General features: G+C 48.7%; 1 protein-coding gene across 1 annotated transcript in view; it reads right to left on the minus strand.

The window, feature by feature from the left end:
- LOC115132653 (plexin-B1-like) overlaps positions 1-14654 on the minus strand; it is a 30509-nt gene extending 15855 nt beyond the window's left edge. Inside the window, exons 1-19 of the mRNA XM_065020906.1 lie at positions 14584-14654; positions 13380-14499; positions 12346-12528; positions 7302-7430; positions 5626-5726; positions 5361-5493; positions 4866-5022; positions 4646-4754; positions 4447-4555; positions 3397-4155; positions 2418-2516; positions 2193-2315; positions 1931-2024; positions 1685-1851; positions 1440-1591; positions 1191-1296; positions 933-1069; positions 598-774; positions 279-513 (exon numbers count right to left, since the gene is read on the minus strand). Coding sequence (XP_064876978.1) covers positions 279-513; positions 598-774; positions 933-1069; positions 1191-1296; positions 1440-1591; positions 1685-1851; positions 1931-2024; positions 2193-2315; positions 2418-2516; positions 3397-4155; positions 4447-4555; positions 4646-4754; positions 4866-5022; positions 5361-5493; positions 5626-5726; positions 7302-7430; positions 12346-12528; positions 13380-14489 — 4080 coding nt within the window. The 5' untranslated portion in view covers positions 14490-14499; positions 14584-14654. The remainder of the gene's footprint in view (positions 1-278; positions 514-597; positions 775-932; positions 1070-1190; positions 1297-1439; positions 1592-1684; positions 1852-1930; positions 2025-2192; positions 2316-2417; positions 2517-3396; positions 4156-4446; positions 4556-4645; positions 4755-4865; positions 5023-5360; positions 5494-5625; positions 5727-7301; positions 7431-12345; positions 12529-13379; positions 14500-14583) is intronic.
- Between the last annotated feature and the right edge of the window lie 1340 nt (positions 14655-15994).

The following is a 15994-nucleotide window of genomic DNA, read 5'->3' on the forward strand; positions in this document are numbered from 1 at the left end:
GAGAGGGGGAGATGAGACAGAGGAGTTGATTTATAAACTGGAGAGGGAGAGATGAGACAGAGGAGTTTATTTTTGATCAAGCACATAGAAACGTGATATTTTTTGCAGCAAAAAGAGTAAGGATGTTTTGCCATTTGCTATTTAGGGAAAGCAGTGAATTCTCAACTTTACGGTGATACATCACAGGACATTATCAAAGAAAAGAGTGTCTATCCCTCAATGGAAGCAAGGAGACAACTGAACATCATATTAGAGGACTCAACACATTTCCAGTTGACCTGTTTGACAACACAGAGCATGTCTTCAGGACAGTCTGGTTCGGGAACTATCCGTCTTTGCCTCTTGAGTGGGATTTCTCTACGTCTCACTCTACTCTCTCCATCTCTGCTGCTCCTCCTCGTCCTCCTGTTCTTCCTCGGAGAGAGGGACTCCAGAGGACTAACGGTCACCCGGATTCTGGGCTCCTGGACTACATCCAGGTTTTGTCCGGACACACGTATCAGTCTTCCACCACTGGACACACAGAGAGAAGACTTTAATAACAAAATGGTATATATTTCTGACACAATGTGTTGTGAGTGACAGTGTTCCACTCACCTGAGAAAGCTTTTGGAGGGTGTAGCCATGGTTACGTTAGGGTCTGAGGTGTAATAGTAAATGTCTCCCTCTAGATGGCGCTCTGCTCTACCAAATCGGACAGTGATTCCATGTGCTCCAGTTCTGTTGCTGCCTCCAGTCAAACATGTAATCTGGTCATCCTTGACCTCCGAGGAGCTAGAGAATGAGTTGAACCAGATATCACAACTACCGCTACAGAATGTTACAGGGCTTTTATTGAGGAAACTGACAAATGAATGATGAATTCTCTCACATAACGCAGACACCACTGTTTTATCTGGTGACTGAATGTTACAGATACGTAAGAGACTCACATCAGGCATGGGACTCCTCCAATCAGCACGCTGACCTCACTGAGGTGTCCAGTCTTCAGGCTCTGGCCCATTACGGTCAGTGCAGAGCCCCCAGCCTTGGGCCCCTTACGAGGGGCTATCCCCAACAGAACTGGGTCCTGAGAAGAAGAGAAAGGGCATTAGAAAAGAAAACTTTATCATACTTCATTTGAGGGCCAGTATTGTCCACTCGGCTAGATCAGCATTTTAATAGAAGATAACAAAGTCTGTCATAGATACCTGGAAGCTGAACCTTTGACTGGAGAGTCCAAGCCCTCCTCCTCTCACCTCGACTGAGGCCTGGCCACTCTTCTGTCCCCCACTGGCTGTGGTCTCACACACAATCCTACAGAACAATGGAGGATCAAAGCAGGTTACTACTCTGAATGCAGATACAACTAGAGATGCAGATACAACTAGAGATGCAGATACAACTAGAGATGCAGAATGTAGAAAAAATTTAACGTATTTGCATGAGAAGAACATTACCTAGAGGAGATCTCATATCTGCTGTTGATGACCGTGCAGGGGACACCAGCTAAAGTGACAGAGTACTGGATGTCTTCAGCTTTCTGTCCCAGATTGGAGCCTGAGATGGTCACCACAGTACCACCATCTACTGGTCCAGAGATGGGCTCCATCTGCAACAGTCGTGGAGAAGTCAACAAACGAGTCTATTTCACTGTCTGAAGACGAAAACACATGAAAGGACAATGACCCAAATCAAGCCTCACTAAGTGGATGACGGGTGCTGGGCAGGACTGCTTGATCTCGCCAGCGCAGGAGTCCCGGTAACTGCATCTGGAACGAGCTCCCTCACACCACACACAGCCGTACTTCTGATCAGCCATACGACACCGGCTGCAGTCTGACCGGCCCACAGAGCAGTTAAACAACGTCACTGGAACAGAGAGGATACCAGAAGTCAACGACCCAACAGCACAGATCTACATCAATAGGTCTTCTCCTTTGTAACCTACCATGAAGGTCGTCAGCACTATCAATCTGAAAGGTGTCTCTCCTCCTCACATTGATCACGGCATCGTACTCCTCCGCAAAGGCAGTATAGGCATACTGCAACAACATGACAAAATAAGTCAGTCTTAGCCTTGAACGTAATCATAGCTTTCCTGCATAGCTGAAATATCACCCTTCAAAAAACATGAAACAGACAGACAAACACTGTTCAAATTAACAGCATTTTTGCAAGACCACATAATCTGATATTGAATAGAGAGTGACCTGGTGTAGCTGGCAGGTGATGAAGTAGAGAGAGGGCTGGGTGTCCTCTGTCTCCACGTACGCGTCCACCACCACTGACCGCCCCTCGATGGTCAGGACACACTCATAGTCCAGACCCTCATCCTGATCACACACAGGCACACGCCAGTAGATGACATACAGACCGCATTTCACACACAACGCACCTGAAGACAAGTAAACCCTCAGCCAGCATTCCTCACCCACCTGGAAGAGGTGAAGGTGGCGCCCCACCAGAGTGATCTTCCGCTCCACATTAACAGGAAGTAGAGAGGAGCCCTGGACCTTCTCCACACACGGGCAGTCCTACTCACATTATAGGACATGTTACAGGACACACACACAGGGGACATCACACTTAACAGCATCCTACATCCCCAGGTGATGTCTCGTCAGTTTCAGTCATTAAAAGGGCCGTTCTGCACTTGCTACATACATGTTGTTGACTTATAAATGAATGATATGTACCCCTTTATTCTTGAAAAATATAACTTATAAATGCCTCATGAACTTAAATTCAACTGTCGTATCCCATCAGAACCCAAACATAAGCTTGTTTTACCCCAATGTTTTTAAACAAAGTAAATAAAATTTAAAAAACACTATATAACCTCAAAACATGGCTAAAACTATATGTTTTTACGTCACGGATGGTCAGTCCATGCATTCATAGCTGTCTATGAATATGAGAGTGGCTTCTCTCAGCCACATCCCTCATCTGTTGACCAAAACAGGGACACTTTGTTATTGTTCCAAACTATAATTGCTGCTTTAAACCAGATTTACTGTTAGAACAATTAACAATTAATCCCACTCCAAAATGTTGCTCTATAGTCTAAAGGTCTATAACATGAGATCGAGGAAAATAACAAAGAAACACTGACAAACATGGTGTAAAACAAAAAACAGCAGGTTTCGTGTGAACTGAAGACAGCCATGTTTTGATGGCTTGAGCTCCAAAGCATTGCCAGTTGACTTCAATGACACTCAAAACACACAACATAATGGTGATGCTGTTTACACACATCACACATATCATGACATAAATAAGAGGGTAGGAATTTGGGATCATATTAAGAGTAACCTATTTAACACAATGCAAATGCACTTATCTGATTAAACGCATGTCTTGTACTGGGTGCATCAGCTAGACAGCCTCTGGCAGTGGAAGCCCTGGCCCACTCACCAGCAGAGCAAAGGAGTCAGACTGGTAGTCTGGTGAAGACTCAGACTCAGGGACAGGTATGAGGGTAAATGATTGAGAGGGCTGGTTTGGTTCATCAACTCCAGAGGGCACTGTGGCAGAGGATGTTGCAGTGTCCATCTTTGTCTCGGTCTCTCCCTCCCCCTTGTCCCATTCCCCGGTCCAGGGGGGTGAGGCTGTACTTTGGAAGGGGGCAAGGGGGACCTCATCCCTGTCAGAGCCAGTGGGCAGGTCCACTAACAGGGGGACAACACTGGAGATGGTTGAGGTGGTGTCAGGGGACGAGGGCTCCATCCCAGTGAGGCCAGTCAGTCCAGCAGTACTACTAGGAAACATCTCTAGAACCTCGGGCCAGTCTAGCAGCTCAACCCTGGTGACTGTTGTCTGCTCTGTTCCACCAGTAGTCCTGGAGAGACTCCCGTCTCCATCTCCCTCCACTTTGGTCTCTTCTGCGATGGCCCCTGCCTGCAGACTGGTTGTCACTTCCAGTGCAGTCGTAGCCTGGGTGGCCAGTGTGGTTGAAAATGTGGTGGTGGCGATGGTTTGTGAGAGGGTGGTGGGGACTGCAGTGGGCTCGGGGGTGGTGGGGAGAGTGGCTAAGAGAACATCCGTGCTGGCTGGGACTGGGGGAGTGGTCCTAACAGATACCTCTGTGTATGAGAGTGTTGGAGTAGCCAGAACAGTTGGAGTTACAGTATCAGATTGTTTGGTTGCTGGGGGAGTGGCTGTTGGTGGTTTCAACTTGAGATGGTAACAACATGACCAGAGAAGGAGAGATGAGGGAACGACAGTAAAACGACAGGATAGGCAAGAAATATATGCAAATAAGACTGACATCACAAAAAAAACTAAATGTTTACAAAAAAACAACTAAAAACAGATACAATGGAATACGACAAGACATGAATGAACTAACAGTTACCCTAGGGCAGTTACCAGTTTCTCTACAAAGCAAAGGCTGGTTAGTAGATATAGTACGTTCCAGCTAGCAGTCCTGTAACTGCACTGACTGATAAGCGTAGGTGGACTTACGTGTTTGTTGTAAATTGTGACTCCATCATCACAGGAAGTGTTGGGGGTGCAGAAGTGCTGGTGAATACACCAGTTACAGCCCCAGCGACTGCTCACACACCCTCTGCACCTGAAAACAGAGAGAAGACGGAGACCGTGAGAGGTTAACAGGGAGATAAATACAATTGTATTGAGGTAAAATGTCAGCATTTTAACTTACGGCATGCCTCCAGAGAGCTGTTGGACCACACCACAGTCAAAGAAGGTGAACTCCCAAGCAGCCACTGTCACATTGAGGAAGCGAAGGGACAGAGGGACGGTCACGGAGTCTGAGTAGGAGACGACATTAGTAGGATAGTTAACTATGGTGATAATTGAGAATGAGAGTGGAATCATTTTGCATTGTAATGTCCTATTGGTCTCCCACCAATGTCACTCACCTTCTCCTTGGCCAATAAGAGGCAGCCTTCTGGTGTCGGGGGAAAGGCAGGTCACACCAGTGTCTGTGACGTTGGCAGAACTTTCCACATCCTGGTAGAAACATTTGTATTCTTCGCCTTCCACTAGACTGGGCAACCCCTTCACTGAAACAGCAATCTGAGAGAGAGACCGAGAGAGAGAGAGAGAGAGAGAGAGAGAGAGAGAGAGAGAGAGAGACAGAGAGAGAGAGAGAGAGACAGAGAGAGAGAGAGACAGAGAGAGACAGAGAGAGAGAGAGAGAGAGAGAGAGAGAGAGAGAGAGAGAGAGAGACAGAGAGAGAGACCGAGAGAGAGACAGAGAGAGAGAGAGAACGAGAGAGAACAAGAGAGAGAGAAAGAAAGAAAGAAAGAAAGAAAGAAAGAAAGAAAGAAAGGGACAGACAGGTGTCAAAGGGTATTCATCATTTTTTTAAAGCTCAAAACAATCACTGTATCTTGCTCTTCTCATGTCTTACGTCTTTCTTCACTCCAAGGCTGATGTTATACAGGCTTAGGGATTGGATACTGAGACACTGCTGCTGCTGGTCAAAGCTCCACAGCCACTGGCCCTGCAGAGCCCCCCGACTGCACTGGGAACGCTGGCCACACCTGACATCACAGGGGGATGTGGGGGTGAGGGGTGGAACATAGGTCCAAAGAGAGGAACAAGTGAGAAGTTAACTTCTATTAACTTGACTCTCTGTGGTATAGAAATAGAATTCTCAGTTGGTGCTTCCTCACCTGCCCTCCAGAACACACCAGCCACAGTAAGGCTCTCGGGCTGAGAGACAGGACTGACAGTCCAGGTGATCTCCACACTCTGCCACCGGCCGCTTCTCCACCTGAAATGTTACCCACACATCCCTTTCTTAAGAACAGCTGTACTCAGTATATACACGGACAATGAAGCCATAGAGGTGCTATAATTGTGTTTCCTGGCCAGGCTTTCTAATCTAAAAGGGAGAGTGCCAACAGACAAAAGGCAACCAACTACAACCTTCTTATTAGTCCAACGCTCTAACCTGCTACCTCCTGATATTGCAACCTTCATTAGCATTCCACTAGGCTACCCTCCTGCCCTATCAACCTTCCGGAAAAACTAGGCTACACTCCTGCCTAATTGCAACCTCTTAGTTGTCCAACGATTCCTGCCCTATATTGCAACCTTCCGGTTATTAGTCCAACGCTCTAACCACCCACTATTAGGCTAACCACTCCTGCCCTATATTGCAACCTTCCGGTTATTAGTCCAACGCTCTAACCACTAGGCTACCCTCCTGCAACCTATATTGCAACCTTCCCTCCTGGTTATTAGTCCAACGCTCTAACCACTAGGCTACCCTCCTGCCCTATATTGCAACCTTCCGGTTATTAGTCCAACGCTCTCCACTAACCACAACCTTCCGGTTAGTCCAACGCTAACCACTCTACTCCTGCCCTATATTGCAACCTTCCGGTTATTAGTCCAACGCTCTAACCACTAGGCTACCCTCCTGCCCTATATTGCAACCTTCCGGTTATTAGTCCAACGCTCTAACCACTAGGCTACCCTCCTGCCCTATATTGCAACCTTCCGGTTATTAGTCCAACGCTAGGCTAACCACTAACCACTAGGCTACCCTCCTGCCCTATATTGCAACCTTCCGGTTATTAGTCCAACGCTCTAACCACAACCTTCCGGTTATTAGTCCAACGCTAACCACTCTACCCTCCTGCCCTATATTGCAACCTTCCGGTTATTAGTCCAACGCTCTAACCACTAGGCTACCCTCCTGCCCTATATTGCAACCTTCCGGTATTATTGCAACCTTCTGGTTATTAGTCCAACGATAGGCTACCCTCCTGCCCTATATTGCAACCTTCCGGTATTAGTCCAACGCTCTAACCACTAGGCTACCCTCCTGCCCTATATTGCAACCTTCCGGTTATTAGTCCAACGCTCTAACCACTAGGCTACCCTCCTGCCCTATATTGCAACCTTCCGGTTATTAGTCCAACGCTCTAACCACTAGGCTACCCTAACCACCAACGCTCTAACCACTAGGCTACCCTCCTGCCCTATATTGCAACCTTCTCCAACGCTCTAACCACTAGGCTGCCCTATATTGCAACCTTCCGGTTATTAGTCCAACGCTCTAACCACTAGGCTACCCTCCTGCCCTATATTGCAACCTTCCGGTTATTAGTCCAACGCTCTAACCACTAGGCTACCCTCCTGCCCTATATTGCAACCTTCCGGTTATTAGTCCAACGCTCTAACCACTAGGCTACCCTCCTGCCCTATATTGCAACCTTCCGGTTATTAGTCCAACGCTCTAACCACTAGGCTACCCTCCTGCCCTATATTCGGAGAGTCAAGTAGCTAGCAATGATGTGTTTGAGCTGTGTTTTGCTGTGTGGCGTCCACTCAGACTAACCATTGTGCTGGTCATGATGTAGATGTAAGTCTCCATCTGGTCCAGGAGGAGGTCACTGCTGATGGGTGAGTTGGGCTGGATGAGTATGGAGGAGTACATCTCCACCCTACCTCCAGAGCCTAGAAACACCTGGAAGGAAGCAGATGGTTACTGTCGTAAACTATCAATCATTTCCAAGTAGGGCTGTGGCCGTCACAAAATTTCGTCACACGGTGATTGTCAAGCAAATAACTGTTGGTCTCAGGGTAATTGACCGTTAATTAATGTACACACATCTAGCATCTCCCGGCTTCCACACATAGGGCTACACTAGTTCATTTAGCTGACAAGATTTGCTTAGAAGTCTGTGGCATTATTTTATAGTATGAAGAATACAATTGAACAAAGCTGAATAAAATAGAAAGGATATGTTCTCCAAACGATTTGAGGGAGTGGGCACATGCGGCTATTTTGTGGCATTATAACCAGAGAGGCCCAGCTTCCGAGGACGAGCTCGGCATTAATTGGCCCGTTGAGCGTAATTTCAGTTTGCTTCAGGTGAATAGGATTGGTTGTTGGACTCCCAATAGTATGTTATACCTCATCCCCTCCTTCAGGGAACATATGTTCTGTATGTGCTGAGTGTGTACTGTACGTTTTATATGTACTGTGTGTGAAAACCCCCTGACGGCACGGGGACAAAATTTGTTATACCTCGTTCCCTCCTTCAAGGAACCATAGTTATATTCATAACTGTACGTTCCCTTTTAGACATAAAATCACACCCCAAACTGGCTCAGAGGGTACCAAACTAGGAGGCCCACGGCAGCCCACACAGTTTCCACCGGCTCCAAATAGGGGTCGTGACCTGGTAAAGCGCACACGCACGCTGCATAGCAACGGCCAGAGTCGATGAACTACGGCAGCCCAAGGCTAAAACCTGCAGGAAAACTGTGATAACCCGATCAAAATGCTGCCTAACATCGACCAAGTCCATAAACCCTACCGGTTTCCTAAAAGGCTCACACCGAGACCTGAGGAGTCTGGAATGCCAGAACACACACAAGGAACCGCAAGTCCAAGACAACAGGGCACCTGCTGTGACTTGATAATGCGTTATCGACGAACCACGGCAGACCAAGGCTCAAACCCAAAGGAAACTGTGGTAACCCAGATAAATAAATAATCTGCTCGCTGCCTTAACATCCACTCCTGGACCCAGCCATAAGAACACTATGAGACACACTGGGAGCACCTATGACCAAGCGATAAAACCTCACAAAGGTATGTGGGGAACCCCCAACTCGCTGCAGCACAGATATCACCAATCTTCATGCCCTTGAACAATGCCCAAGAAGCCTCCACACCCCTAATGGAGTGAGCACACATGCAGTGCTAGGCAACCCTTGTCCTTTGCTGTCACACGCCAGGGAAATGGCTTCCACAATCGAAGGAGAAAGACTCTGCTTAGAAAGTGCCCTACCCCAAGCTGGATTAGGGAAACAAAAAAAGCTGGTCACAAATGCGGATCTCCTTGTTCCTGTCCATATATGTGCGTAGTCTGCACCGGACCCAGGCCATGCAACCTCCATTGTTCACTGGAAGCAAACAGAGGAGGTGAGATAGGGAACAGCTTGAAAGCCAGGGAACATCTAGAAAGCCAGGGACCTGTAAGACATAGGTATAACCATTGGAGCAAGAGCTGCATTAGGACGTAACCTCACCTTGGAGTCGCCAGGTGCAAACTCAAAACAGGAAGGGTGTTTTGAGCGTGGAAATTCCAAATGCGATTGACCGACGCCAAGACCATGAGCAGGGCAGTCTTGTAGGAAGAACCTTCAGGTCCACAGACTCCTTTGGTTCAAACAGAGATTCATTCATTCACCACCAGAGGATGAGACCATGAGGTAGAGCCATCAATCCCTACATGACATACCGAGATGGCTGCCATATAAACCTTCAATGTGGAAAAAGGCACTGCTCAAAAATCTCTTGCAAGAATTTCAAAATGTCCACCAAAAGAGCTCCGAAAAAGGATAACCTCCTTTACCCTGACACCAACTCTCAAACGCAGTCATAATCACATTCAAGGGTAAACCCCAAGCCGACAAATTCAATCATTCAGGGTCCAAACCCACAGACCCGTGCGCCTGGGACAATAGATCCAATAACGCAGCCCAACAGGCGGATGATCTCTGGGAACCAGGGTTGTCTGGGGCAAGGAGGAGTCACCAAAATCGAAAACAGATCCTCCTGATGGACCCTATCTTCAATGGCCTGAATCAGGTTCACTGGAGAAATGCATAGAACCTTATCCGAGGCCTGTGATGTGCCAACGCGTCCGTTCCCAATGGAGTGCCTGGATACCTTATTGAGAAGAACAGACAACAATGTGTGTTCTCACGATGCATAAGATCTACGTCGACTCTGACGAACCGGTCTCATATCTGGGCCACCACTAAGTGGTGCACTCTCCACTCCGTAGAGGTAGGATCACCCCCCCTGGAATGTAGATCCTCACCCACGTTGAGAAATCTGGGAAGATACGTCACCCTGAGCAACAGGAAATGCACACTGGTCCATATGAGCAGATAACAGTCCAGAGAGAATGACCGCGTCCCTCCCGGCATGTTGATGTAGCCACCACCATCCTGTTATCACCCAGCGCTGAAACAGACACATCAATACATCAAGTCCCAGAGCCACCATATAGAGGCCATCAGATCCAATAACCGCAGGCACAGAGAAAAGGCACTGAGTGCCCAAGATCCAGAATGTGACTCTCCTCTGTTGGGACAAAAATACGTTTCAGAACCGAGTCCGGAGCGAGACTCAGAAACAATGCGCTGAGCCGGAGTCTTATGATTCACTATGAACCCCAGAGACTGAATATGGGAAACCAGCGTGGCAGTGTGGAGCTCCACAAGTTCCCTCAACTCTGCTACGACCAGCCAATTGTCCAGATAAGCCAATACCCTGATCCCCTGGCACCACACCAGTGCCAAAGACGCCTCCACCACTATAGAAATGATGGCGGAGATGGAGAGGACAGGAAATATAGTACAGCACATGAACATATCCATCCTTTATATCTATGGACATTAACCAATTGCTGCAATAGCCAGAGAAGTGTGAGCAGCTTGTTTAAAACACGGACCATTGACGCCAAGAAAAGGAGGAGGAGGACACACAGCAAACTGTTGAACTGGAAGAACTCCACTGGGGGGGAGAAAACACCATCAAAGCCACGTTCAACACCAACACTCTCCCCTGTCAAATCCAAAGCCAGGGCTTCAGGCTGGCCCGGACTGATGTCATCCGATTCACACTCTGAAAACACTCCAGAGCCATTCAGGGATAGTATATCATCCCAGGAATCCTAACTCTGAACACTGCCAGAGAAACCGGAATGAGCCTCACTTGGCTGGGCTCTACTCTATCCACCAATCTTCTACACAAAGTCAGCCCGACTCCCAATGGAAGTTGACCCCAGCCGGAGACAATGGTCACACAACTGGTCTGAGCCAAGGCCTCCTGAGTGTGTTTCCACCCAAGGAAATAGGACAGCACTCGTGAGTATCTTTTAATTTTCATTGTGAAACCACATGAGATTTTAGTTATTTTATTTCAGAGTTTCTCTCGCGATGTCAGATGTGTGCGTACTGGTAGCGAAATCAGGTGCAGGAGAGCAGAGATTTGTGAACAGGCGCACACTTTATTTAGGCAAAACGCGCAAAACAGTCACAATAATTATTTTTAACAATAAACATCGTCGTGAAAAATAACACGGGAAAAACAAGCTAGTCTGGTGCGTCAACAAGACACACGTAACACAAACAATCTGACACAAAGACATGATGGGGAACAGAGGAATAAATACATGTAGATTGATTGGGGAATGAAAACCAGGTGTGCAGGGAACAAGACAAAACAAATGGATACATAAAAAATGGAGCGGCTATGGCTAGAAAGCCGGTGACGTAGACCGCCGAACACCGCCCGAACAAGGAGAGGAGCCGACTTCAGCGGAAGTCGTTACACGCGACCCCAGGAGGGGCTTTCGAGGGCGCGCTCAGCATCCATTGGCCCATTGGCCATGATTTCCGTTTGCTTCAGGTGAATAGGATTGGTCGTTGACTCCCCATAGTATGTTATACAGAGTGACCGACTGAAAGGCAACTGAAAAAGAGAAGTGACATTTGTGGCTAGGAATATGTGGCTAAAAGCAAATTAAAGGTGCATTTGCACTATCTACAGGATTGTATTGGGAAGAGAACAGTTAATTTGATTGTCAGTCAGTAAATCTAATCTGGAGGATACCAAGACACCTTTTCCTAAGTGAATCATAAGCCCTCAAACTCTCAAGTTACCTGAGTTTAATGAGATTAGCATAGATTTGATGTCGGCCTCTATAAGCCTCCAGTGAACGCAGTGCTGTAGGAATCTCTTTGGTTTGTCAAGTGGACTCTCAGAACATCTTAGCGAGCTGACACAATGGTTTAGAAACCTGCAGATGGTACCCACATTGTGTGTGTGTGTGTGTGTGTTCACGCATGCATTTGCACGTGTGTGTGTCTGAATGCTGTTTGTGGAATTTGGTGTACACAGATGAGATAATCCTTTTAAAACGGGTAACTTCAGTGGGCTGCATGCTGAGGGACTCAAAGCCCTCTCTTCTGTTCTGTCTGGGGCTGAGGAGAGAAGGGCTGAACGAGGAGGGCTGAGGAGAGAAGGGCTGAACGAGGAGGGCTGAGGGTGGAGAGATGAGGAAGGAGGGCTGAGGAGAGGAGGGCTGAGGGTGGAGAGATGAGGAAGGCCGAGGGGTGGAGGGCTGAGGAAGGAGGGCTGAGGGTGGAGAGATGAGGAAGGCCGAGGGGTGGAGGGCTGAGGAAGGAGGGCTGAGGAGAGGAGGGCTCCCCCACCTCCCCTGGCAACGGCTTTAACAACGCTACTAAACGATGTCTAGCTCCATTTGAGTAGAAGTATGTCTGAAAAACTGCTATCTTGATCTAAATCTCATGTATTAACTCAAACATGCTTCATAACCTACTGTAACTTGGCATACCTTGTGCAAATTCCCTTTAGAGTCTCCTAAAAAGGCAATTGTGTGCCCTGCCCTCACACTGACAGCCACAGCAGTGAGACGGGCGGACGGGCTATCCAACACTGCCTCAGCTTCTATGGGCACCCTGCTGGCCATTGGACTGGGGGTGTGGTCAGAGCCACAGGGATAAGCCTTCAGGGTGTTCTGGAACACAAAGAACAAACAATAGACTTCACTCTAGAGAATGTTCGGTTCACATTATCACCTGGTTAGTCATTTCAACAGTATTACTTCCATTCAGTAATAATTATTCACATCATTGACTCACAGTCTAACCAATCCTCTTAGTTCTAATAAGAGGATTAATATTAGATTAGAAGCATACCAAAACTGCAATCTTGCTCCTTTGATTTTGCTTAACACCCTTAAATCCATACCAATAAGTCTTCAGCAAACTCCAGTAAATTGGGATGTCTTTTGTTCCAGGACTTGTTTACTTTAAGATGCATTGTTTACCAAACTAACTTTCTGTTACAATCCATCTGTCCGTCTCGTTGGACTTCAAAGGGCTCCTCCCCATCCTTGTCAGCCTTCATTTAACAGTCCGATAGCTGAGTTGGGACAGTTTGTTTTATTAAAATGCTCCAGGCAAGCAGGCCTGATGAGCTCTGGGCTCCGGGCCCAGACTGGAGGTCATCCCGGGGTCGTAAACCTGCATGGCTACTTCACTCACAGGCCTCAGGGATCTCTTGGCTGTTTGACACAGGGTTCGTTAAGGCCCTTTATGTTCCATTTGCCTTCCTCTCTCTATGGCTGTTCTGCTTTAAGCATGGATCTAGTCCACTTCCTGACTGCGGAAGCCAATAAGCATTACAGCGGCGAAGGTAGAGAACAAGTAGGATTTCACTAGATTATAAGGCATTCCATTGCTAGTACCCTGACGTTAGGAAAAATAAGGTAAATGCTTGACATTGAGCAGTGGAAACCTACACTTTCATTCTGATGAACCAGAGGAATCATGTGAAAGGTTACATCTGCTTCTCTGAATAACTTACCGTGGGTAAATTGGCACAGCTGGACTTGACCTCGTACTCGATGTAGGCCACCTCCCCTCCTCCCTCCACCCGGCCATACTGCGTGTAGCACAGGTCTCGTGTGGAGTCGATGTGTCTGTCCAGCTCGTCCAGGGCGTACACACACAGAGCCGAGTCGTCTGAGGGCCCGTTGGAGGAGCTGGCCCTGGTGGAGAAGAGCCCAAGCAGTTTCTCCCCCTCTCTGCCACCCCCCTGACCCACCTGGGCTGCCTGCAGAAGGTTGTAGTTCCTCTCTGGGGAGGAGGTAGAGGAGGAGTGACACACCAGGGGTACCTCTACATAGGAGTAGTAGGAGGAGTCATCCAGACACACGCGGGCAGCATACGTACGGTATTCCCGCGTCACAGCCTTAATGTCACGGCGATAGAACAAGAAGTACACATGCCCACGCCGAGCGAAGGCAGCTACAAAATGGTGGTCGTACTCCGAAAGCCTTCCCGCCACGGCCAGCTTGGCGGTCTCGTCGTATGAGAACACAGGCTCGTGGGCCAGATGGCGTGTGGAGATGGGCGGATGGCTGCTTGTGTAACCACGGCCCACATAGAGCACAGACCGCTCCCCGCCTCGGGGCCCCACCACCAGCCCCACGGTGGACACCCCCGGGTCGTTGGCCGCCACGTACTGGGTATCCACCGGCCTCTCTGTGGAGAACAGCACCTCCTTCACAGAGGTTAGGCTGCGCTTCTGGCAGGTGCCTTGGTGGACGTTACCACAGGTGATGAGCTCCATGGCTGAGGGGTCCACCAGGAGCAGTTTGTTGTGGTTGGAGGTGTGCCGGGCCTGGGGGCAGTTGGCCTCTGTGACAGGGGGAAGACACTCCTTACTATCAGTCACTGGGCCGGTCCTCTCCTCATGCTCCAGACGCAGGCCGTCCAGCCCGTCCAGTTGGAAGAGATGGTCCTTGGCCCCCACGTAGACCGTGCCTACAGAGGGGTCTGGGTGCAGGACCAGGTGCTCAAATGAAGTATCATTTCTGGAGAAGTGTGGATAAGTGCAGACAGCGAGGGAGCATGTGGTGGTGACCAGGAGGAAGATGAGCGGGGCTGAGATCAGAGACATCCCAAGTGGCATGGCAAATATTCTGTAAAGACAAATACAGTTAAAGGACGCTCAACATCAAGTTTGCTACACAAATATATTTCTATACAGTTATACAATGTCTAACCATTTGTGTCCAAAGTTAAGCTCAAGTCTCCTCCTCATCCACAAACATAAACCATTCTTTGTTCACTCCACCTGTAGAGAAAAGAAAACATGAAAATATTATTACAATCTAATATCACCCAATAATCCATCAGGAGTTACATTGGTTGGATCATGTTCAAGAACCTGCCATGCAGACACTTTAATGAAGTGATGCAGCCCGTGCTCCATTTAGACACTTGTCACTCGTCACCTCACTACTCCAGTGAATCAATGGGCCAGTGCGACACCGGGAGTCCTCTAGTACAGCTGAAACCCTTCAATAATTAAACATCTCTCCCCAGTCCTCCCCCTAACGAAGAACTTGGTGCCACAGGGGGTGGTCACGTCTTGGACAGTAACCTCCACACCCACTGCCACAGGGGGTGGTCAAGTCCGCTTGGGGGGTGGTCACAGTAACCCACTGACACAGGGGGTGGTCCACACCCACTGCCACAGGGGGGTGGTCACCCACTGCCACAGGGGGTGGTCATGTCTTGGACGGTAACTCCACACCCACAGGGGGTGGTAACATCGTGGACAGTATCCGCCAGGCCCACTGCCACAGGGGGTGGTCACGCCAGGCCCACTGCTTGGTCACGTCTTGGACAGTATCCGCCAGGCCCACTGCCACAGGGGGTGGTCACGCCTTGGACAGTATCCGCCAGGCCCACTGCCACAGGGGGTGGTCACGTCTTGGACAGTATCCGCCAGGCCCACTGCCACAGGGGGTGGTCATGTCTTGGACAGTATCTGCCAGGCCCACTGACACAGGGGGTGGTCACGTCTTGGACAGTATCCGCCAGGCCCACTGACACAGGGGGTGGTCACGTCTTGGACAGTATCCGCCAGGCCCACTGCCACAGGGGGTGGTAACATCGTGGACAGTATCCGCCAGGCCCACTGCCACAGGGGGTGGTCACGTCTTGTATGGTAACTCCACACCCACTGCCACAGGAGTGGAACGAAATCAAGAGGTTGAAGTAGTCCATGAAAAATACATACAACATACAATTCCATGTGCATCACATTTTATTGAGAAAGACTTTACAGGTAACTGCCAAAATAATGGAAAGACCAACATAAAGGTCCTTAATAGGCTGTTGGGCCACCACGAGTCAGAACAGATTCTATGCACCGTGCCATGTCTGGAACTGGAGAAAGCTCTGTCCCAGGGGCCGCTCCAGAATCTCCCATAAGTAATCATTTGGGTTGAGATCTGGTGACTGAGACGACCATGACACATGGTTTACATCATTTTCATGCTCATCAAACCATTCAGTGATGGGGGCATTGTCATCCCATGGAGGCATAGCCATGGTAGCCAAAATAATGGCCTGCCCAGTATTTTATACATGACCCTGAGCATGTTGGGATGTTAACTGCTTAATTCA

This window comes from Oncorhynchus nerka, linkage group LG7 (assembly GCF_034236695.1).
Source record: "Oncorhynchus nerka isolate Pitt River linkage group LG7, Oner_Uvic_2.0, whole genome shotgun sequence".
Classification (NCBI taxonomy): domain Eukaryota; kingdom Metazoa; phylum Chordata; class Actinopteri; order Salmoniformes; family Salmonidae; genus Oncorhynchus; species Oncorhynchus nerka.